The sequence below is a fragment of the Neoarius graeffei genome, chromosome 15 (assembly GCF_027579695.1).
Source record: "Neoarius graeffei isolate fNeoGra1 chromosome 15, fNeoGra1.pri, whole genome shotgun sequence".
NCBI lineage: Eukaryota > Metazoa > Chordata > Actinopteri > Siluriformes > Ariidae > Neoarius > Neoarius graeffei.
The window spans coordinates 13,650,295-13,673,616 of NC_083583.1; the positions used below are offsets into that span (position 1 = coordinate 13,650,295).

General features: G+C 41.8%; 1 protein-coding gene across 1 annotated transcript in view; it reads left to right on the forward strand.

Annotated features, from left to right (window-relative positions):
• The window catches only part of dpep1 (dipeptidase 1), a 68,952-nt gene that overhangs the window by 15,118 nt on the left and 30,512 nt on the right, over positions 1 to 23,322 (forward strand). The window contains exons 4-8 of the mRNA XM_060940884.1: positions 8,445 to 8,595; positions 10,373 to 10,442; positions 12,323 to 12,499; positions 12,735 to 12,819; positions 12,902 to 12,977. Of these exons, the coding sequence (XP_060796867.1) occupies positions 8,445 to 8,595; positions 10,373 to 10,442; positions 12,323 to 12,499; positions 12,735 to 12,819; positions 12,902 to 12,977 (559 nt within the window). The remainder of the gene's footprint in view (positions 1 to 8,444; positions 8,596 to 10,372; positions 10,443 to 12,322; positions 12,500 to 12,734; positions 12,820 to 12,901; positions 12,978 to 23,322) is intronic.

A 23,322-nucleotide genomic window follows, 5' to 3' on the forward strand; every position in this document is an offset into this window, starting at 1 on the left:
TTGTCCCGCGCCGCACTGCTTTGCGGCGGGTCCCACGAGTCCTGCGGGACTCCCGCGGGAGTGCAGGGCTCTAACCAGAACCATATTTTGCTTCACCCAAAGCAAAACTGCTAGCTCTTAGTATGAGTTTGATCCAGCTAAGTAAGGAATAAAACACTTCATTTTGTATGTGTTGTTATAAGAAACTATTCAGTGACATGAAGCAGTGTTACTTTTATCAGTCACCAGCCTTTAATTTTTCTTTCTCTTCACTGCAAAAAACTGAAAACTGAATTTGAGGAGAAAATTCCTGAATACTAGTGAAATTATTTTGCTGCATGGACAAGACATCTTGGAATAAGTTGGTTACAATCTAGAACTAGTTTTAATAATCTCATCTCATTATCTGTAGCCGCTTTATCCTTCTACAGGGTCACAGGCAAGCTGGAGCCCATCCCAGCTGACTACGGGCAAAAGGCGGGGTACACCCTGGACAAGTCACCAAGTCATCACAGGGCTGACACATAGACAACCATTCACACTCACGGTCAATTTAGAGTCACCAGTTAACCTAACCTGCATGTCTTTGGACTGTGGGGGAAACCGGAGCACCCGGAGGAAACCCACGCGGACAACATGCAAACTCCACACAGAAAGGCCCTCGCCGGCCCCGGGGCTCGAACCCAGGACCTTCTTGCTGTGAGGCGACAGCGCTAACCACTACACCACCGTGCCGCCCTAGTTTTAATAATCTCAGAGTTAATGTCTTGTATTCTCCTAATATGAAATGTGAGATCAATTCAACTATATTCAAGATATTCTAACTTAAGATATCATTCTTGCAGTATAGAAGAATACAAGACATCAACTCTGAGATTATTAAAACTAGTTCTAGATTGTAACCAACTTATTCCAAGGTGTCTTGTCAAGTAAAATTATCTATCCATGCATCAAGATAATTTCACTAGTATTCAGGAATTTTCTCCTCAAATTCAGTTTTCAGTTTTTTTGCAGTGTTGAGGTTGATAAGCCAAAAAGCCACATTATCATGTTACTGAGAAGCTGGACAACACAAAGTCTTTTGGCCTGAAGACTTTCCTGCTACAAAGTGTTACAAAGTGCTGACACTGGTGACTTGTTCCATTAAATGTTAAATAAGTGTCTCCTTACAGAAAACTTTGCCATACTCATGATTATACATTTTCTCTTTTAACGTTTTACATGGATCATTTATAACCCCAATTCCAAAAAAGTTGGGATGCTGTGTAAACTGTAAATTAAAACAGAATATGATAATTTGTAAATCATGGAAACCCTATATTTCATTGAAAATAGTACAAAGACAACATATTAAATGTCGAAACTGAGAAATGTTATTGTTTGCTGAAAAATATTGAATTTGATGTCAGCAACACATTTCAAAAAAAGTTGGGACGGGGGTATGCTTACCACTGTGTTGCATCACCTGTACTTTTAACAACATTCTGTCAATGTTTGGTAACTGAGGAGACCAACTGCTGTAGTTTTGAAAGAGAATGTTGTCCCATTCTTGCCTGATATACAATTTCAGTTGCTCAACAGTTCAAGGTCTCCTTTGTCGTATTTTGTGCTTCATAATGTGTCAAACGTTTTAAATGGGAGACAGATCTGGACTGTAGGCAAGCCAGTTTAGCACCTGGACTCTTTTACTACAGAGCCATACAGTTTTAATATGTGCAGAAAGTGGTTTGGTTCAGTTCAGTTCAGTTTTACTTGTCATGTGTTAACACAGGGTCAACTTACAATGAAATGCGTTGGACAAGATAAGAACCAGAAACAAGTCCCTCAGCAATGGAGCCCTACATGAGTTTAACAGCAATAAAGAAGATTCAAAGTCTTAAATATAAAAATGGAAGTGAAATTAAGCAAAAATAGAAATAATTAAGATATGTGCATGGCATTATCTTGCTGAAAGAAGGAAGGCCTTCCCTGAAAAAGATTTTGTCCGGATGGCAGCATATTGCTCTGAAACATGTATATATCATTCAGCATTAATGATGCCTTCCCAGATGTACAAGCTACCCATGTCATGTACACTAATGCACCATCATACCGTCACAGATGCTGGCTTTTGAACTGTGTGCTGATAACAAGCCGGACGGTCCCTCTCCTCTTTAGCCTGGAGGATGTGGTGTCCATGATTTCTAAAAATAATTTCTAATTTTGATTTGTCAGACTTCGGGACAATTTTCCACTTCGCCTCAGTCCATCATAAAAGAGATTGGTGCCAGAGAAGGTGGTGGTGTTTCTGGATATTGTTTATATCTGATTTTAACTTGCATTTGTGGATGCAGTAATGAACTGTTTTCACAGACAATAGTTTTCTGAAGTGTTCCTGAGCCCATACAGTGATTTCCACTACAGACACGTGTCTGCTTTTAATGCAGTGTCACCTGAAGGCCTGAAGATCACAGGCATCCAATGTCAGTTTTCCGCCTTGTCTCTTGCATACAGAGATTTCTTCAGATTCTCTGAATCATGTAATGATATACCATAGATGATGTGATCCCCAAATTTTGTGCAATTTTACATCGAGGAACGTTAGTCTTAAGTTGTTGCACTGTTTACCTGCACAGTCTTTCACAGAGTGGTGAACCCCTCCCCATCTTTACTTCTGAGAGACTCTGCCTCTCTGGGATGCTCTTTTTATACCCAATCATGTCACTGACCTGTTGCCAGTTAAACAAATTAGTTTATTTTTTTTCAGCATTACACAACTTTTTCAGTCTTTTTCAGTCCCAACTTTTCTGAAACATGTTGCTGACATCAAATTCAAAATGAGCATATCATTTTCAAAAAAGTAATAACATTTCTCACTTTCAACATTTGATATGTTGTCTTTGTACTATTTTCAGTGAAATATAGGGTTTCCATGATTTGCAAATTATCACATTCTGTTTTTATTTACAGTTTATACAGCATCCCAGCTTTTTTGGAATTGGGGCTGTACCATACACATCCCCACAAATGACCTGTTACCAGTGTTGTATAAAGTACTGGGAAATCACACTCAAGTAAAAGTATTGGTACCCTTCCAAAAAATGACTTTGGTAAAAGTCAAAGTCACTGACTGAAATGTTACTTGAGTTAAAGTCTTAAAGTATCTGACATTTCTTGCACTTAAGTATGACAAGTAATGCAAAAATAAATGTACTCAAGTAATGTAATTAAAAGTACACGTAAAAGTAAACAAGCAAAGGCAATCTGAATTTGTCTCATCTCATCTCATTATCTCTAGCCACTTTATCCTTCTACAGGGTCGCAGGCAAGCTGGAGCCTATCCCAGCTGACTACGGGCGAAAGGCGGGGTACACCCTGGACAAGTCGCCAGGTCATCACAGGGCTGACACATAGACACAGACAACCATTCACACCTACGGTCAATTTAGAGTCACCAGTTAACCTAACCTGCATGTCTTTGGACTGTGGGGGAAACCGGAGCACCCGGAGGAAACCCACACGGACACGGGGAGAACATGCAAACTCCGCACAGAAAGGCCCTCGCCGGCCACGGGGCTTGAACCTGGACCTTCTTGCTGTGAGGCGACAGCGCTAACCACTACACCACCGTGCTGCCCATCTGAATTTGTAATATTTTTAATATTTTGGTAAACTGAAGGTAATTTGTCACCAATGGTTCATGACAAGCAATTACACTGCTGAAAATAGAGGTGCACACACAACCATTATAAACAAGAAAAAAATAAATTGGGAGAAAAATGAAGCTGCCTATCTGGCATCTGAAGATGGAGACCACAGTTTTGACACTTTTTTCTCATTTTTTTCCTTTGCTTTTTAAACTAAGAGAAAGTGCTGACAATTAGGCATACATCACACCATTAAGAAAAAAAAAACATAAAAAAGCTGCTCCTGTTATTGCACTTTATAAACTATGGAGGTGCATACACGACCAATTGCTGTCATAATAATCAAAAGAAAAAAGTAATTTGGAGAAAACTGAAGCTTATCTGGCATCTGAAGAGGGTGACCACAGTTTGAAACCTTTTTTGAAAAATAAAATAGTACTGAAAATGAGGCGTACATCACACCATCAAGACAAAATATAAAACAAAAAAGAGCTGCTACCGTTATTGCACTTTATAAACTAAATCTTAACATTTAACATAGCACCAACAGATTTTCTTTTTGCACATTCAAGCCCCACTTCCCCATCCCCAATACACACTTTTGCCCTTGACCTTTTTATTCTTCCCCTCTAACTTAAACCTCCTTTGAGGTCATCCTTGCACATAACCCCCGCCATCACTTGAAACTGTAAAACTTTCTGTTCATCTTCAAAAGCAGCTGGCTTTCAAAATGCCTAGAATTTAGCCGTACTCTTTGTGGGCTGAAAACAAACCCTGCTATGCTGAACAGCCTTTTGCATGCTGCTGATGCTGGCAGTGGCGTGTTGAGCTTGACAGACAGCTTGCAAACAGAAGGGAAGGACTTCAGCAAGTCCATGTGGTCAGCTGAGCAGGACAGGTAGGCATCCAACTGTTTGGCACCATCTTGGGTCTTCGACACCTGCAGGGACAAGAAGAAGTCATCCTCATCTGATGAACTCGACCTGGTCGCACCCGGCTGGAGGGAGGGATCCTCTATATGCTGCTTGATGTAATCGATTCCTGAAATATAGAAAGTTACAGTACTTAAATGATGCAATGCAACCTTCTACCATGTTGTGATATTAGCCTAAGGAAGTGAAACATTAAAGTATTATTTGAATTTATTTTTTTGCACTCATTCATTGTCCAATTTCATGCACCTACAACAAACATGCAAAACTGTTAATATTACAGTGTCGAGACACAAACACACTTAACTATATGCATGCCTTACCCATTTTGATGGTAGCGTCGTCCTTCGTCCATGTCATTCGGAATTTGGGAAGAAGAATTGCAGCTGCAAGCAGCTCAGCATCCCTGAACATGTGCCCAAAATGGTTCTGAATTCCAGACTGTAGAGCATCAACAAGAGGCCTGCAGTACTTCAGCTGCAACTTGACCTTGTCGAGTTTGACCGTCAGCAGGTGGATTGTAGGAAGTAGCCACCCCATTTGTGTGTTGGTCTCTGCTTGCAGTATGTTGGTTGCTTGGGCGACAGGGCTCATTACAGCAGCATATTCAGTGAGAAATGCAAGTTCCGCTGGGTTGAACCTGTGTTGACAAAAAAAAAACACACACGACACCCGGATATTTGTTAGATGGAACCAAGAATTATACATGAACACTAAATAGAAATTTCACAGTTCTGATACAATGTGAAAAAAATAGCACCTATGATGAAAAACAAAAAACACTGGAAATCTGTTTTGTTTATCTGTATCTGTTATTCCATATTTACTTTAATAAAAAAAAACATACAATTCTTAGGTCTACTTACATTGGGACCTTCAGGTCGGTGGCAATAGCTCTTAGGGCCCCCTCTCCCTTCTCTTTATTAATCCGGAGTAGGCGTTCCACGGCCATGAACAAGGAATTCCACCTTGTTTTATTTGGTCTTAGAAGCTGAATGGAACAGACATCTTCAATCATCTCAGCTGCAAGTGTGGATCTTCCACATTTGTTCCATAGGCCGTAACACTTGCCAAACGTTGCATGGTGCAGCTTTTTGTATGCATCATTGGAGGTTGCATTTGTGGAATCTTCACTAGCGATTAGATTTAAGATATGACAAGCACAGCGTTGGTGTCTCGGTAGTTGAAATTCAAAGCCATCATCTTCATTTAGAAGAGCTGCCGTATCAACGTACTGTACATCTTCATCCTCATCCACTCCACCATCGTCTTCCTCTTCAGACTGTGCAGACTCTTCAGCTTCCTCAACTCCCTCCGCATTGCTGTTCTCATCTTCCCCAAACACTCAGAAAGCCTTGACAAAGTTCGAACCATTATCAGTGGTCGTCCTCACAATCTTGCCTCAAATCTCAAATTCCGCGTGTATGTCATTCAGAGCATTGGCTAGCAGGTCAAATGTGTGTGAACCCCTCAACTGTCTGCAAGCTAAGGCTGCTGAACATCTTTGAAGAGTCTCAGGGTCAATCCAGTGTGCAGCAACACCGATGAAGCCTCGCCTTCTGACAGACCAACAGTCGGTAGTAGTGACAATGTGGTCTACCCCCTTCATTGCCTCAGTCAGAGCCGTTTTCATTTGTTTGAAGTCATCATCAATCATGGAGGTGAGAGTCACCCGGGACATCATTTTGGCATTAGGGACAAGGTCCTTAACTAGTTCTCTGAAAGGTTCCTGCTCAACTACAGAAAATGGCCGAAGCCCATGTACAACGTATTTAACAACGGCCTTGTCAATTCTCTTCTGAGGTGTCATGGTCAAGGACTGTGTTAACGTGGCCTGCTTGCTGGTGGTGGATGCTCCACTGACCCTTTTCCGCTTTGCTGTGGTCAGCTCGATGTATTTTTGAACATGGTGCGGATGCTCTCTCTGAAACAGACAAAAAAAGGACACACACTATATTTAGTCAAACTGAACACAAATTAACTCACCCACACATTACTTACAAACAGTGCATCACATTTACCAATTTGCTTAAGTTGCTAAATAAAACATGCTGTACACATAAAACATAGGCTTACATTTAGTGCCAATGATGAATTGGTTGGAATTGAATATTTAAAATTGGACTTATTTAAAAAGAGCTTTTAACTTGTGATACAGTATAGTAATATTTAGGATAGTAGAAAATCATAGTATGATTTTGTTTAATTTACTGTCTTGCAGTATAGTCTGGATTATCATGAAGACAGTAAAAAATGTTTGAAGAATCTGTGATTTACATCACAGCTTAAATGTATTTGAATGTCAAATATTCAAAACCAAACTGTAGGTTATGTCGCCATGGGCATCGTGCCAGCTAGCACTGAAATTTGACAGTGTAGCAGTTCACCAAGACAGAATTGCAAGCTTTGCTAACCCTTGCTTTGTTACTTAGATAGCAGAAGCACACACAAAGCTCGTTTCAATTGTGTTAATGTTTTTTTTTCCATTTTGAACTTGTATGCCAGTTTTCCCTATTCGTCCTCCTTACACTTACAGCTATGCCTTTCCTTGAGCCGAAAAGGCTCGCAGCTAGGTAGCCTGCTACAGCCAACAAATGCCAAAACCGCGTGAAACTGAAGAACAAAGTTCGTTTGTACAGGAATGCTCAAGGTTTCACAATAGTGTCTAGAATATTCATACTATGGTTGCTGAAATGGGAATATACTGTAACAATTTCATAAACCTAGAACTTAACTCGATGTGTTTCTTTAGATTGGACGAGGAGTTTCTATAAGATAGAATTTCCATGTTTTCTGGAAGGCATAAGAGGCACTTCATTCGATAGGACGAATCCTTCACATCAACGTAAGAGAACATTGTGTTCAAATACGGCCAGGGGTGCTCATCATCAGGTTCCTCTTCATTTGTAGCCGAAGTAGCTGCTGTCTCCGTCTCCTCTTCCATCAGGGCTGTTGATTGCGAAGCTAGCTTTCTGCTTTCTGCTTACTGCGTGAAGCCAACAAGTGTAGCCTATTGGTTGTCATACGCAAGTGGTGGTGAACAAGCCCAGGCACGTCCTGACTTCGTTGCAGTCAGTGGGGTTAAAACACGTTTTTTTTTTCCTTTCTTTTTTTGTAACGAGTAACTAAACGGCTCTTTGAAAATGTATCGGAGTAAAAGTATGCAATTAAGTTAAAAAAATATAGTGAAGTAAAAGTTCTCAAAAAGGCGGCACGGTGGTGTAGTGGTTAGCGCTGTCGCCTCACAGCAAGAAGGTCCTGGGTTCGAGCCCCGGGGCCGGCGAGGGCCTTTCTGTGTGGAGTTTGCATGTTCTCCCCGTGTCTGCGTGGGTTTCCTCCGGGTGCTCCGGTTTCCCCCACAGTCCAAAGACATGCAGGTTAGGTTAACTGGTGACTCTAAATTGACCGTAGGTGTGAATGTGAGTGTGAATGGTTGTCTGTGCCTATGTGTCAGCCCTGTGATGACCTGGCGACTTGTCCAGGGTGTACCCCGCCTTTCGCCCGTAGTCAGCTGGGATAGGCTCCAGCTTGCCTGCGACCCTGTAGAAGGATAAAGCGGCTAGAGATAATGAGATGAGATGAGAAGTTCTCAAAAATTTGAAAACTCAAGTAAAGTACAAAATCTCCCAAAATGTACTTAAGTACAGTAGTGAAGTATTTTTACTTCGTTACTATACAACACTGCCTGTTACTATCGAGACAATAACAGATTGAAACGAGTGCATTAATATAAACCTATCATTTATGTTAGAGCCCGAACCATTGTCAGAGATGCTCTTTTAGAAAATTTATCAACACTAAAGAATTTCAGAATTCAGCAGCACTGTGGTATAATGACAAAAGGAATCTAATTTGAACTTTGTAACATTGGCCTTTAATATTACAATCTTTTGTCTTCTAATTCCAGACATACTGGATGCCTTTACCAACAATAAGACGGCGAGCCTGATTGGGGTGGAAGGAGGTCACTCCATAGACAGCAGTCTGGGAACATTACGCACAATGTATCAGCTGGGAGTCCGTTATCTGACTCTCACACACAGCTGCAATACTCCCTGGTGAGCAGGTGGATCCTGAGGCAGTATTTATTGAACTACTTGGTTTCTTTGGAACTATAAACATATCGTGGTCACCACCAAGATTTTATCAGTTATAATGTCCTGGGATTTAAAATGACTTCCACTTGTATCATTGGAACTCTTTGAAAGAGATTTCTGGTTCCCAGCCTAAACTGCCATTACCTGTTTAAACATATGTATTAACAGGAAGATCCCTGTGATTGTCTATAGCAGGGGTCACCAAACTTTTTTCTCTGGGGGCCACATTGTTGTTCCTGACTGTGATGGGGGGCCGGGGCCGGGTCAGCTATATAACATAGAATTGTATGACCCAGACAAATATGACCACCAGCAGGCCTCATTGTGTAGTAGAGATTACTAGCCTGGCACAGCCATCCCCACTACTATATCCACACTACTATATCAACACTTGATTCCTGGCACATATTTGTTTATCTTTACTAGTGGTTTGCAAAAGTAGTAATCGAGTCTTCACACTTTGTTTTAATTTGAAATACCACAGATATTCCATTTATTTATTTTCTAATAAAAATAACATCAAAGCTGTCAAGGTAAGAAACATCTGCCTAGTTGAGGTGATTGACACTGGCAAAGGTGAGTGGAAAATTATAAATTGTAGGTAGGCCTGTTGATATTATTAATAATAATTGTGTGCAGCACTTAATAAAGGTAAAATAAATAGGCCTATAAAATAAATACATTAAAAAAACAGTGAAATTATAATATGAGCAATAGATCAATAGATCACAGCAGTTGTGCTGTGTCCTGCACGTCATTGCTCTCATCCATGGCCAAAGCAAAAAACTCGAATTCTGATGCTTTCTCATTCAGCTGGTCATACACATTGTCCCCCAAATCTTCGGTTCGCCTGGTCATAGTAGGTGCGGAGAGACTCACCGCGTTGAGCGCATCCTTCTTGTCAGGACACACCTCCTCGGCCACAGCAAGCATACATACTTTAACAAAGTCCCCATCAGTAAACGGCTTTCCATGGGTAGCTAGTAGGTGAGCTGCCTTATAGCTAGCTTGGACAGCAGCCTGGTTGATCTGGGTTTGGCGAAGGAATACATTCTGTTGTGCAGCCAGTCCGCATTTCATCCTCCGAATCCTGTCTTCTCTTGTTTGCCCTCGCAAACTAGCATACTCTTTGTGGCGGGTTTCGTAGTGACGACGCAGATTATATTCTTTGAAAACCGACACACTTTCTTTACATACAAGACAAACTGCACGGTCTTTACACTGAATGAAAAAATAGTCGGTGGTCCACTGTTCTTTAAAAACTCTGCACTCTCTGTCAGCTTTTCGCTTACTGCTAGCAATTTTGCTGTCCTGGACACTGACAGTTCTCTGCGCGTGCGCTGCCTGTCACTGCTTGATCACGAGCATATGATGAAAATTCGGAAAATATGAATAGTTCATTTTATAACTAAATATCAATTTTAATTGATAAAATCAACAAAATACAAGATGCACACATGTTATTATTTGCCAAAAAGCAATTTAAAAAAATAGGCTATGACCACTTTTGGGGATTGCCTCATAGGGCTGGTTCAAGTGGTGGGGGGCAGAGGGGCTGGGGGGCCAGTCAAAGGGGAGTTGCGGGCCGGAGTCGGCCCGCGGGCCGTAGTTTGATGACCCCTGATCTATAGGAACTGGTTTTCCCTGAAACAGAAGAAGACTTTCATGAGAAATGGTGATATATGTGGTGATGATGAGGAAAAACATGAATCTCAAGAGAAAACTTTCAACCTTTCAGGGCAGATAACTGGCTGGTGGATACAGGATCAGATCCCGTGGAGCACAATGGCCTGAGTGACTTTGGCAAGGTTAGCACATCATATCTGATTTTCTGTCCAACCAGCTGTTTATCAGTGCACAGGCTTGCTCCTTATCTGCAGAAGTGTGAGGTTAAAGTGCTGGAAAATATAAAGCTTCAGTATGTGATGCAGTAACACTGCATTTTTAAAAAAAATTCAATATTAATTCTGATGAGCAATAACACTTCTTTCAATAATTACCTCGCCCGCAATGGAGTAAGCGTGGCGAGGTATTGTAATCAGTGCGGTTTGTTTGTTTGTGTGTCTGTCTCTTAACAATCTAGTGTCTAGACGGTTGCACCGATTGACTTCAAATTTTCAGGGTAGGTGAGCAATGGTCCGTAGATTACCTGATTAAATTTTGGGGGTAATTGGGTCAAGGCGAAGGTCAAGGTCACCAGAAAGGTCAACCTTTCAGTCAAAATAACATTTTCCATTATAACTCAAAAATGGTTGTCAATAGACAGATGTTTACTGTTATGAACATATAGGAACTCCCATTCATTTGGTACCATGATCCCATTCATTTGGTACCTTGAAAGGTCAAACTCAAGGTCACAGATTTTCAGAGGGCTGTACCTTAGAAACGGTTGATGGTAGACAGATATTTACCATTATCAACTTATAGGAGGTGCCATATGGGCTTTCATTTGGCACCATGATATTTGACCTTGAATCACTTTGAAATGTCAAAGTCAAGGTCACAGATTTTCATAGGACTATAACCTGGCAGCTGATGATTGAGAAATATTACCATTATCAACATATAGGCATAAAATAAGTGCTGCCGGGCGAGGTTTGTTTTGCCTGGCAACACTTGTTTCAAAGTGAGGTAACACTATATCATTAGCTTTTACATATTTTATACTGTGTGTTAAACTATGTTCCAAATCATGCTTCAAGATCATCAAATGCTGTTATTTTCCTTGTATTAAACATAAAAAAAAAATTGTGAAACAACTTTTGGTTAAAAGATCTCAACTCCCTCTACCAGTGAATTGTACTGATTTTTTTTTCTCTACTTACCCTTTTACAAGCATTTTATTTTTTAACGTGTTTTTACATTTTTTTTTACTTTCCTTGATTTCGATTTGATTTTTTTACATGCAGCATTTAATTTTTTTCATTATTATTATTATTATTATTATTATTATTATTATTATTATTATTATTAACAATGTTTTCCACCCATATTTTGTTGTACTTTATTTATTTTATATTTTTATTTTTTGTTTATTTTTGAAAAAATTGCAAAATACATTTTGATATTTAACTATAGTTTCTTTCCATGCACATTTTCTAGGACTTTTTATTACCTTTTTCTTCACTGTTTTTAGTTGCAGTGTTACATTTTTTAATTCTAACATTTTAAAAAGCACACATTTTTACTTTATTATTTAGCTATCATTTTTACTCACATTTTATAGCACTTTAGTTTTATGTTTTGTAATGAAAAAGATAATTCCATTGTTTTTAAAGGCAATAGTTTGTTCTACTTGTATTTAACTAGCAGTTTTTATTTTCATTTTCATTTTAACTTTGCTTTTAGTGCACCCTTTAAAACAGTTATAAAGTTTTTTTTTCCTCATATTTTATTACCACTTTGATTTACTTTTTGTATTTTATTTTGCCATTCCTTAACCAATCAACTTTTTTTTATTTTGCTATCAATTTTTTTCTACTTATATTTTCCTAGCTTTATTTTATTTATTTTTGTACCTTATTTTGTATTGTATTATAGTGTATTCCCCGTTTTTATTTTTTGACTGCATTCTACATCTTATTGTGCTTTGTTAGACGTTTTATCTTTGGAGGGTTTGGTATAAGTAAAGTTTATTGCTCTATGACTCTCTCAGGTGAAGCAATACTTTTTAAAACTATTTTCACAGCGATTGATTGGTGAAATGAACCGCATGGGCATGCTGGTGGACCTGGCTCACGTGCCAGAACAGGTGATGAACCAAGTGCTGGAGATCAGCAAAGCCCCCATCATCTTCAGCCACTCTTCTGCTTACAGCATCTGTCAGCACAAGAGAAACGTCCCAGATGACATCCTTAAGAAAGTGGTGAGAGACTTTATACTTGTCATGCATGTTATCACTTCATCTGACAAAGAAAAAGTACTAAAAATTAATCCACGTGACCAGCAATGAGTAACATGGATGGTGTAGTTGTTGTCTAACAGCCCAGTTACTGGCAGGTCTTTGTGGTTATCTACCAATTACAGTATGTTGGGATTTACAAAAAGTCAGTCATGATGATGTCACTAAAACTAAATCTGGCTTTATGTCCTTGTTCTAGAAAGAAAAGAATGGGATTGTAATGGTGAACTTCTATAATGACTACGTCACATGTAGCCCAAAGGCAAACCTTTCACACGTGGCAGGTGAGTCAGACACACAATGAGGATCTAACACATTTAAGTTTCCTGAAATTTAACACCACTTCCTCTGTCTTTCCACACAAAGATCACTTTGACCACATCAAGAAAGTGGCTGGTTCCAGCATAGTGGGCTTTGGTGGTGATTATGACGGTGTGACCAGGTAAGCATGAGTCTGGAGTTTCTTTTAATGCCCTAATCTGAGCTTTGGCCTGTATTTAGATGAGTCATTAAAAGAAACCATGTTACATTCTGTCACAAAAGAGGTGCTGATTGCGTCAATAAGCAGGACCAGACAAAGACCTCTAGGTAGATGAAGCTCTGTATCGATACTTGTGTTGCTTTCTTGTAATGACATCATCAGCTATGACTTGAAGCCTTGGTGCAATGCAGCAGTGTGGCTGAAAAGAGTCTGGAGTCTGTGGGCTGGAATCCAAGATGGCTGATCGATCTTCTGCTGTTTGTTTGGGTTTTAGTGTTAGTGTTTGTTAGTGCTGTGATTCTGTTTTCACTGATCTTAAGGCTCCTTTGGGTGGCACAGTGGTGCAGTGATTAGCACTGTCACCTCACAGCAAGAAGGTTCTGGGTTCAAGCCATAAAACAGCCAGCTGCTACACTGTCAACAAACTCGAGTGAGCAAGTGAGTGGGGGAGACAACAGCATCCATATATCCCAGTTTACCAAAACACTATGCCTGAGGATCCTCCAGTTCTACTCCTTTTCCTAATAAAATTAACAAAAGGCTTGACTAAACAGATATGTTTTCAGCCTAGACTTAAACGCTGAGACTATGTCTGATTCCCGAACACCACTTGGAAGGCTGTTCCATAACTGTGGGGCTTTGTAAGAAAAGGCTCCGCCCCCTGATGGTACCAGTAGATAGCCTGCACCTTTTGATCTAAGTAGGCGTGGCGGGTCATAAAGGACCAGAAGTTCGCTTAGGTACTGTGGTGCATGACCATTCAGTATTTAAAGGTCAACAGTAGTATTTTATAAACAATATGAAATTTGATTGGGAGCCAATGCAGTGTGGATATGACAGGGGTGATGTGGTCATATTTTCTAGTTCTAGTAAGAACTCTTGCTGCTGCATTTTGAACTAACTGGAGCTTGTTTATGCACTTATTGGAACATCCAGACAGTAAGGCATTACAATAGGTATGTCCAAACTTTTGACTGGTACTGTATGTCCTACTAAAAACCAATGAAGAAGGCAATCTTCATTATCTTGTAACTTGTCTGGCAAAAATAAAAGGCTGGGTATCCCAAAACTTTGTCCAACCCAATGAAAACAAATCAGAAATAATTATCTTTGGTCCACGCAAATCCATCCCCATTTTTCATAAACATCTTGTCTGTAAATATCCACCCTGCTCCAAGAAACCTGGGTGTAACATTTGACAGCAACCTTTGATTTGAAAGACAGATTACTAAAGTTGTGCAATAATGTTTTATCAATTATGTAACATCTCACAAATCAAGTCTTTTCTCTCTCCACCTGATTTTGAAAAGGTCATCCATGCTTTTATTTCATCGAGGCTAGATTACTGCAACTTTATTTTGTACTTAGGGTAAAGCAAAAAAAAAAAAAAATCTACTTTTATCTTTATCTACTTTTAGGACTTGTGTGAAAATCTGATGATGTTTTACATCATATTTATGCAGAAATATAGAAAATTCTAAAGAGTTCACAAACTTTCAAGCACCACTGTACCTGTTTTATTATTACTGTTGCTGTCTTGCTTTTCCATTGTATTTTTATTACTGTAATTACTTTATTTTATGCGCCTTTGTTCTGAAATGTTTTAATCCTTGTACAGCATTTAATCCTTGTACAACTGATTGCGGTAAAAATAAAGCAGGAAGCACTGTCATGCTGCAGTTGAAGCACACTATTCATTTGCAGATTTTTATCTTACAAATCTGAATGCATGAATGACTTCTTAGATGCAATTCTGTGTCTCTCTGTTGCCATCCTCATAGTTGAGGATCGGTGATCCCGGAAGACATTTTGCAAATTTCTCAACTTGCTTCCATGAATTATCTTGGGTGATTATAGCACACCAGAGGGACCCAAACCCTCATCTGGTGGCTACTGTAGGTACACATACACACCTATGGGCAATTTAGAGTAGCCAACTGAACTAATCTGCATGTTTTTGGACTGTGGGAGGAAACCAGAGCACCCGGAGGAAACCCATGTAGACGCGGGAAGAACAGGCAAACTCTGAGATGCAACTACTAGCATTATAAGCTTTATTAATACAGGAGAATGGATTCTACTGTGGCCTGGAAAAGTCAGAGAGTTAAAGATCAGACTTTTGCAGGCCACAGTAGAGTCCATTCGCCTGTATGGGTTGGAAACATGGACCATATCTGAAGCACTTGCTAAACGCATTGACGGCTGTTATACAAACATGCTACAAATAGTGCTCAACGTCAGCTGGTTTGACAAGATCAACAACAAAATAGTCTCTGGAAACCTGCCCAGAGCTACCACCAAAATCCAAGAAAGGAGGATGAAGCTTGCAAGCCATAAAAGACGACATGACAACTTATTGGCGCACAAACTGGTGTTCTGGGACCCAAAGCATGGAGAGTGAGGACACGGGCATCCCCATCTTACATTCCTTGACATGCTTTACATGTTGCTTTATTTTTGCATGGTGAGGTTGACATTTACATGGAATTGCCCTCGACAAAGACAACGGTGCATAGACAATGAATACAAGATGTGTAATGAACCAAGGGAAGAAGTAGATTTTTAGAGTGCAAATTAAATCCTGAAGTGATTTATACTGTATCAGCGATTTGTAGTATATACGCCATACCAGTCAAAAGTTTATACACCCCTACTCATTCATAGTTTTTATTACCATTTTCTATACTGCAGAATAATACTGAAGACACCTAAACTTGGGCGGCACGGTGGTGTAGTGGTTAGCGCTGTCACCTCACAGCAAGAAGGTCCTGGGTTCGAGCCCCGGGGCCGGCGAGGGCCTTTCTGTGTGGAGTTTGCATGTTCTCCCTGTGTCCGCGTGGGTTTCCTCCGGGTGCTCCGGTTTCCCCCACAGTCCAAAGACATGCAGGTTAGGTTAACCGGTGACTCTAAATTGACCGTAGGTGTGAGTGTGAATGGTTGTCTGTGTCTATGTGTCAGCCCTGTGATGACCTGGCGACTTGTCCAGGGTGTACCCCGCCTTTCGCCCGTAGTCAGCTGGGATAGGCTCCAGCTTGCCTGCGACCCTGTAGAAGGATAAAGCAGCTAGAGATAATGAGATGAGACACCTAAACTTTGAAACAACATATAGAACACACTCAGAACTATTCAACATACAAACACTTATAACATACATCAGCAAGTGATGCAACCTGGACACATCTTCAGTGATGTTACCTGGGGTCTTCGAGTGTTTCGGGTCTTTCAAACATCATACACTCTCACCCAGGCGACCCAGCCAGGGGTGATCAAGCCCCAGCTTGTGTCCAGGTAGTGCTACCCTGCCCACAGATCTCTTTTGATCCACAGCCACCGTGAGGCAACTTCAGCTGCCTCAGTGGCTTCCTTTATGGCCCTTTGCCTCCTTGCCCCTGTGATGCCCAGCATGTTATAAGCCCTACAGAGGGACTGGCCTGCAAACCCTCTACACCCAACCTCAATGGGTTCACATCTTGTCCCCCACCCATTGTGACAGCACTCCTCCACTAGTTGAGCATACTTAGCTCTCTTCCTTTCATTAGCTTCCTCAATGCGCTCCTCCCATGGGACAGTGAGCTCCAAGAGGACCACCTGTTTGATGGTTTCTGAGGTGAGGACTAGATCTTGTCTTATCGTTGTTGTGGCTACCTTTTCCGGGAACTTAAGTTGCCTTCCCAAGTCAGCTCTCAACTCCCAGTCTTGAGCTGTTGCCAACAAACCAGAATACTTGGTCCTGGCCACAGCTAGTGGTTTCTCCCCGGCTCTCACAAAAGCGATGGTCTGCTTTGCAGGGTGGAGGCGCTTGCACTGGTTGATTCCATTGCAGATGGTATTCGCAATCGCCCTTAGCACTTGGTCATGGCGCCAGCGGTAGCGTCCCTCGCCCAAAGCTATTGGGCAGCTGCTAAGGATGTGCTCCAGTGTCCCCCTTTTCTGGCACAGGGCGCAGGCTGGTGACTCTACCTTCCCCCAGCTGAACAGGTTTGATGGGCTTGGTAACACATCATAGACAGCCTGGATTAGGAACTGAATGTGCTGGAGCTCTGCTTTCCACAGCTCATTCCAGGAGACTTTATGGTCTAGTGCATGCTCCCATCGAGTCCAGGCTCCCTGCTGCCGCATCCCCACCACCTTGCTGGCTCATTCCTCTTCGATGAATGCCCGCACCTCTTCCTGAACCAGTGCTCTCCTGTCCTCTCCCTTTACCTGGTCGAAGTGAGGTGTTACATTGCTGCCGAGGCCTTCTCTACCTCGAGCCACTGTCCCGACCAGTGTCCTGTATTATAGCCATGATTCAGCCACCTCCACAGCATCCGCAGCTCTCCACTTCCGCCCCGTCCTAACTTCAGTGCCGGCCTGAGAGACTTTTGGGTCCTTTGACTCTCGGTACTGCAACACCTCCCTTGTATGGCTCACTTTAAACTCTTCCAACAGGCTGCTAGTTGGGAGTTTCAGCATGTTGTTATGGCCATACAGGGCGATGCTGCTCAGACTCCGAGGAAGGCCCAACCACTTCCACAGGAACCTGCTGACTCTCCTCTCAAAGCTCTCGATCGTAGAAATTGGAACCACATAGATCATGAGGGGCCACAGAATCCTTGGAAGGATGCCATGTTGGTAAATCCAAGCCTTGAACTTGCCTGGTAGGCCCGATTTGTCCACCGCAGTCAACCATGCTTCCAACTCTTGGTTGGTTGATTGAATGGCTGCGGTGTCTCTCAGGCTACAGTCGAAAACCTTCCCCAGGCTCTTCACGGGTTTCTCTGTGATGGATGGAATCTGGGCACTGCCCAGCATGAACTGGAACTTGTCCGTGACCTTCTCCTTCTTCAGCACAAGGCATCTGGATTTTTGTGGCTTAAAGGTCATGCGGGCCCAGGTGAACACTTCCTCCAAACCCTTCAAGATCCACCTGCTCCCTGGCACATGTGGTGTAGTTACAGTCAGGTCATCCATGAAGGTCCTGATTGGTGGCTGTCTGATGCCTGACTTGGAGAGGCAGACTTTACCAGCATAGTCATGGCTAGTGCAAAAAGAATCACTGAGATAGTACACCCTGTAATTATTCCCTTCTCGATCTTATGCCAGTCCGATGTTATGGCCCCTGAAGAAACCCTCATACTGAAGCCATTGTAGTAGTCAAGAATGAGGTTCTTGAACTTATCTGGAATATGGTGCCGCTGCAGTGTCTCTTCCACCAACTTGTGTGGTATGGATCCATAGGCGTTTGCGAGGTCCAGCCACAGCACAACTAGATCACCTCTGTTCTCTCTTGCTTCTCTGATCAGCTGGGTAACCACACCTGTGTGCTCCAGGCACCCTGATACCTTGGGGATCCCTCTTTTTTGAACTGAGGTGTCGATATAGTCGTTCTTTAGGAGGTAGTCCGTTAGGCGCCTGGCAACAATGCTGAAGAATATCTTTCCTTCAACACTGAGCAGGGAGATGGTTCTAAACTGGTCGATGTTCTTTGACTCTTCCTCCTTCGGAATCCACACTCCTTCAGCAAACCTCCACCATTCAGCGACCCTTCCCCTCCTCCATATCACCTTCAGGATCCTCCAGAGCCTGTGGAGTAACCTTGGGCAGTTCTTATAAACCCTTTAAGGCACCCCGCTAGGTCCTGGAGCTGAGCTTGTTCTTGCCTTCTTGACCACCTCCTGGATCTCCTTCCAACTGGGCTCCTTTCCATCAAAGTCCAGTACTGGTACAGGAGGGTCGATTAGGGGTTTGCAGTTGCCCAGATCTTGCTCCCTGAGTGCATCACTTAAGGTGGTGGAGATGTATTGGTCAATGTCACCTTTAGAACAGTTCAGCTTGCCACTGCGCTTCTGCCCCAGCAGCTGTTTTGTAAATCCAAATGGATTTGCTAGAAAGGCAGTTCGCTTCCTGGCTCTCTCTTTTCTCCTCCTCCTGTGCCATTCAGCCCTCCTCAAGGTCATGAGCTTCCTGTGTAGGATGCTGCATAGCTCTGGCAGAGGTCCCCTCTCCTCCTCACTTACCTCCTTGAACTGCCACCTCAGGCTCTTCAGTTCTTGCCTAAGCTGGTGAATCTTCTTCGCCCGATTGTTCTTGGTGTAGGGAAGTTTCTCTGTTTTCTTCTCTTCCAATCCAAACCTCTCGGCTGCTAGGCTCATGATGATGGTGGCAGTGTTGCCAGATTGGGCGGTTTCCCGCCCAAGTTGGGCGGTTTCAAGTGCATTTTGGCGGGTTTTGAACATATTTTGGGCTGGAAAACGTCAGCAGTATCTGGCAACACTGGATGGTGGTCATGGACTGGAGGCGCCGGTCAACATCACCCTTAGCCATGCCATCCAAGATGTTATCGGCGTCTTCATCAAACTGGAGCCACTCCTTCTCCTTGTTGGCTTGTGGCCACTTGACCCGACGGTGTTCAAAATATGCCATTGTTCAAAATAGCCACTGTTTACCCCCCCCTTTTCCCTTTCCCCTCCTCTCTCCCCTTCCCTTTTCTTCCCCTCCCCCACAGGCTAAAGGAATGACAGACTGTATAATAGACCACACACGTATATTCTATAACAGTGGTATGGTCTTGAAAGTTGGTATATGTATTGATTAAGTAATGTACATGTGCCTTTTGACACTAAGAAATGTGAGAAATTTTAATTTTTAGCTTGCCTGGACCAAAGTTCCGGTGGGCTTATGCCATGGGCTGCTGAGGTCCATATAAAGAGGTAGGGTTGGTTTCCTGCAGCGGAACTTGAAAAATGTGACAAATAATATCTTGAAACTTGGTATTTAGTTGGTATATAGGGCGGGGGACATAGATGACTCCGTCTTCTTGTTGTTTGTGTCACAATACAGTGGTGCTTGAAAGTTTGTGAACCCTTTAGAATTTTCTATATTTCTGCATAAATGAGACCAAAAACATCATCAGATTTTCACACAAGTCCTAAAAGTAGATAAAGAGAACCCAGTTAAACAAAGGAGACAAAAATATTACACTTGGTCATTTATTTATTGAGGAAAATGATCCAATATTATATATCTGTGAATGGCGAAAGTATGTGAACCTTTGCTTTCAGTATCTGGTGTAACCCCCTTGTGCAGCAATAACTGCAACTAAATGTTTCTGGTAACTGTTGATCAGTCCTGCACACCAGCTTGGAGGAATTTTAGCCCATTCCTCTGTACAGAACAGCTTCAACTCTGGGATGTTGGTGAGTTTCCTCACATGAACTGCTCGCTTCAGGTCCTTCCACAACATTTCGATTGGATTAAGGTCAGGACTTTGACTTGGCCATTCCAAAACATTAACTTTATTCTTCTTTAACCATTCTTTGGTAGAACAACTTGTGTGTTTAGGGTCATTGTCTTGCTGCATGACCCACCTTCTCTTGAGATTCAGTTCATGGACAGATGTCCTGACATTTTCCTTTAGAATTCGCTGATATAGGAACTTCCGGTTAAGTCATGTTCGGGATAGACGTATAGTCTTTTGCTCCGTTTCAGTCACTATCAAAAATACCCCCAAACTCGAAAACTTTAACAAGAAAACTTTGAAAGGCAAGACATGAGTGGGGAGAAACAAAAAAAGAGAAGATACGATATGGAGAGGGAGGGTAATGGAACAATTAAAGCCCAACAAAAAACAAATGGAGCCAACTGACGAAGAAAATGGTGACCTGCTAGCTAGCAGAGGTGGTGATGAATCTAAAGACAAGCTGTTTTGGGAACTGTCAATTATCTCAAATAATATCCGTGACTTTAAAAATGATATTCACTCAGTTATTTCCGACCTCAAGGGAGAGTTAAAGAAAGACTTCAAGGATGAGCTAGCGATGCTGAGACACGAGCTAAACCAGAAGCTAACTGAATTTGGGACTAGGCTCCAGGGTCATGACCAGGCGATCACCGAGGCAGAGGAGCGCATTTCAGATATGGAAACAAGCGGTGCTGCAACTAAAGAGGCCCTGCTGAGTCTGCTGAAAGAGCAATGCAAGCTGCAAGAAAAAGTCACCGATTTGGAAAGCAGGTCCAGAAGAAACAACATCCAAGTTTATGGGGTATCAGAGGGGTTGGAGGGTGACTCGATGATAAAGTTTATGGAAAACCTGCTGACCACGGAGCTGGCTCTCCCTGATGGTATGTCCCTGCAGATTCAGCGGGCTCATAGAGCTTTGACCCAGAAACCGGGACGTGACACTACACCTCGGTCCATTGTGATAAACTTTCAGCAGTACGATGTCAAGGAAATGGTATTGAAGTTGGCTTGGAAAAAGAAAATTCATTAGAACAACAAACCGATTTTCTTTGACCATGATTATGCATACGAAGTGATGGAAAAACACAGAGCTTACGGGGGAATTAAAAAAGCACTGAAAGAAAAGGGCATTCGTTTCCAAACCCCATTCACGAGGATCTGGATCCACTGGAGCACCAGCCCACGGACCTACGAGGATGCACATCAAGCTGCACGGGAGCTGCGGGCGCGGGGGATGGAGGTGCCCGCTGTCAGAGTGGATCCGGCCTCCAACTTGGAGGAGAGGTTACTGGAGGCGTTCCCGTGGCAACGAGGGACCGACGGAGGAAAACAAATTGAGGCACGAGTGAAAGAAAAGCTCCAAGAGTTTAGGAGATCATCCCAGTGTGAAAAGTATTAAAAACCTTGCAGAACAACATGTGAATGTGGGCTAAGAAATAAGGGAGGTGAGCTATTCCTCCTTTACTCTCTCTCTCTTTACTTTAAAATATAATTTGTTGGAACTACAGTAAATCAACGACTGAACGGAATGATTAGTGTTGGACTCATTAGTGGACATGGAGTGCACCAGAAGGTCAGCCACTACACCACTAAGGGGGGCCCCAACCTTTCAGGAGGGGCTTTCCCCCCACCCACCAACAGGGACCATAGAGGGACAGAGGTTCCTCAGTTACAGGAAATTCTCATGTTTATTGTGTTTGTTAAGATGAAGGTAAAAGCTTGTTCTTATTTCATGTTCAAAACAGGAGAGGATTCTTTTTTTCTGCAAGGGAAATATTTTTTTTTGTTGAGAATAAAGCATCATACAACTCTAGATGTAATGGGATACATACAGGGACAAAACAATGAAAGTAGTGTCTCTAAATGTGAACGGGCTTCGTAGCCCAGTCAAACAGAGCAAAATCCTTCTAAAACTTAAAAGAGAAAATATACAGTAGATATTGCATTTCTGCAGAAAACCCACCTAATGGAAGCTGAGCATGAAAAACTCAAAAGACAGGGGTTTAAATATGTCTTCTCCTCCTCAAATAGCTCTAAACACACCAGAGGAGTAACAATACTAATTTCAGGAAGGGTGATATATGAGCATACGTATGTCTACGATTAAAGATAAGGAAGGTAGATTCATAATGATCCATGGAAAAGTTGATGGAAACTTGTTTACCCTCTACAACCTGTATATACCTCCTGGTTCAGAACCAAATTTCTATACCCAAGTAATTGAGAGGATAGCAACTGAAGCACAGGGGACTTTAATATGTGCAGGTGACTTAAATACTACGCTTAACCCAAATCTTGACTCAACTGGGAGAAGAATACCTCGCCCTCAAAAAATAACAAAGAAAATTAATTTGTTATTACCAGAAATAGGACTAATTTATATTTGGAGACACCTAAACCCATTAGCCAAAGACTATACCTTCTACTCATCCCCATACTCAACATATTCTAGAATCAACTATTTTTTAATATTTGAAACAGACAGTAGCAAAGTACAAGACTGCCATATTGGAGCAATGGACCTTTCAGATCACTGCCCACTCTATCTGTCCCTAAAAATGACCTATAGAAGGAAGTTTACACATTGGAAACTAAATCCCAGTGTATTCAATAACAATAGGACAGAACAGTTTGCAAAAGAAATTCAAGAATACTTGGAATTTAATGATAATGGAGAGGTCTCTCTGCCAATGCTCTGGGATGCCTGTTAAGGCAGTAACGAGAGACAGAGTGATTGCAGTGGCATCTTTTCTTAAGAAACAAAGAAAAGTAAAACTTAAGACATTACAGATTTGTATTTGTATTTAGAGGTTTATTCCGAACAGTAAAGAAGATATAAAAACAAACACACACAAAAAAAAACAACAAAAAATAAAAGTAAAAAATGCAATCATCAAAACATCTTCATAAACAAACAGAATAGCGTAGCCACAAGGCAATAACATAATAATGTTCGGAAAGGATTAGGAAGAAGTAAATAACTTATCAAATCCTAACCCTCTATACCACCGTTAATCAAACGCCACTTTCCACCATAATAAACTATATATACAAAAGAAAACAAAATCAACAAAAAAAGAAAAC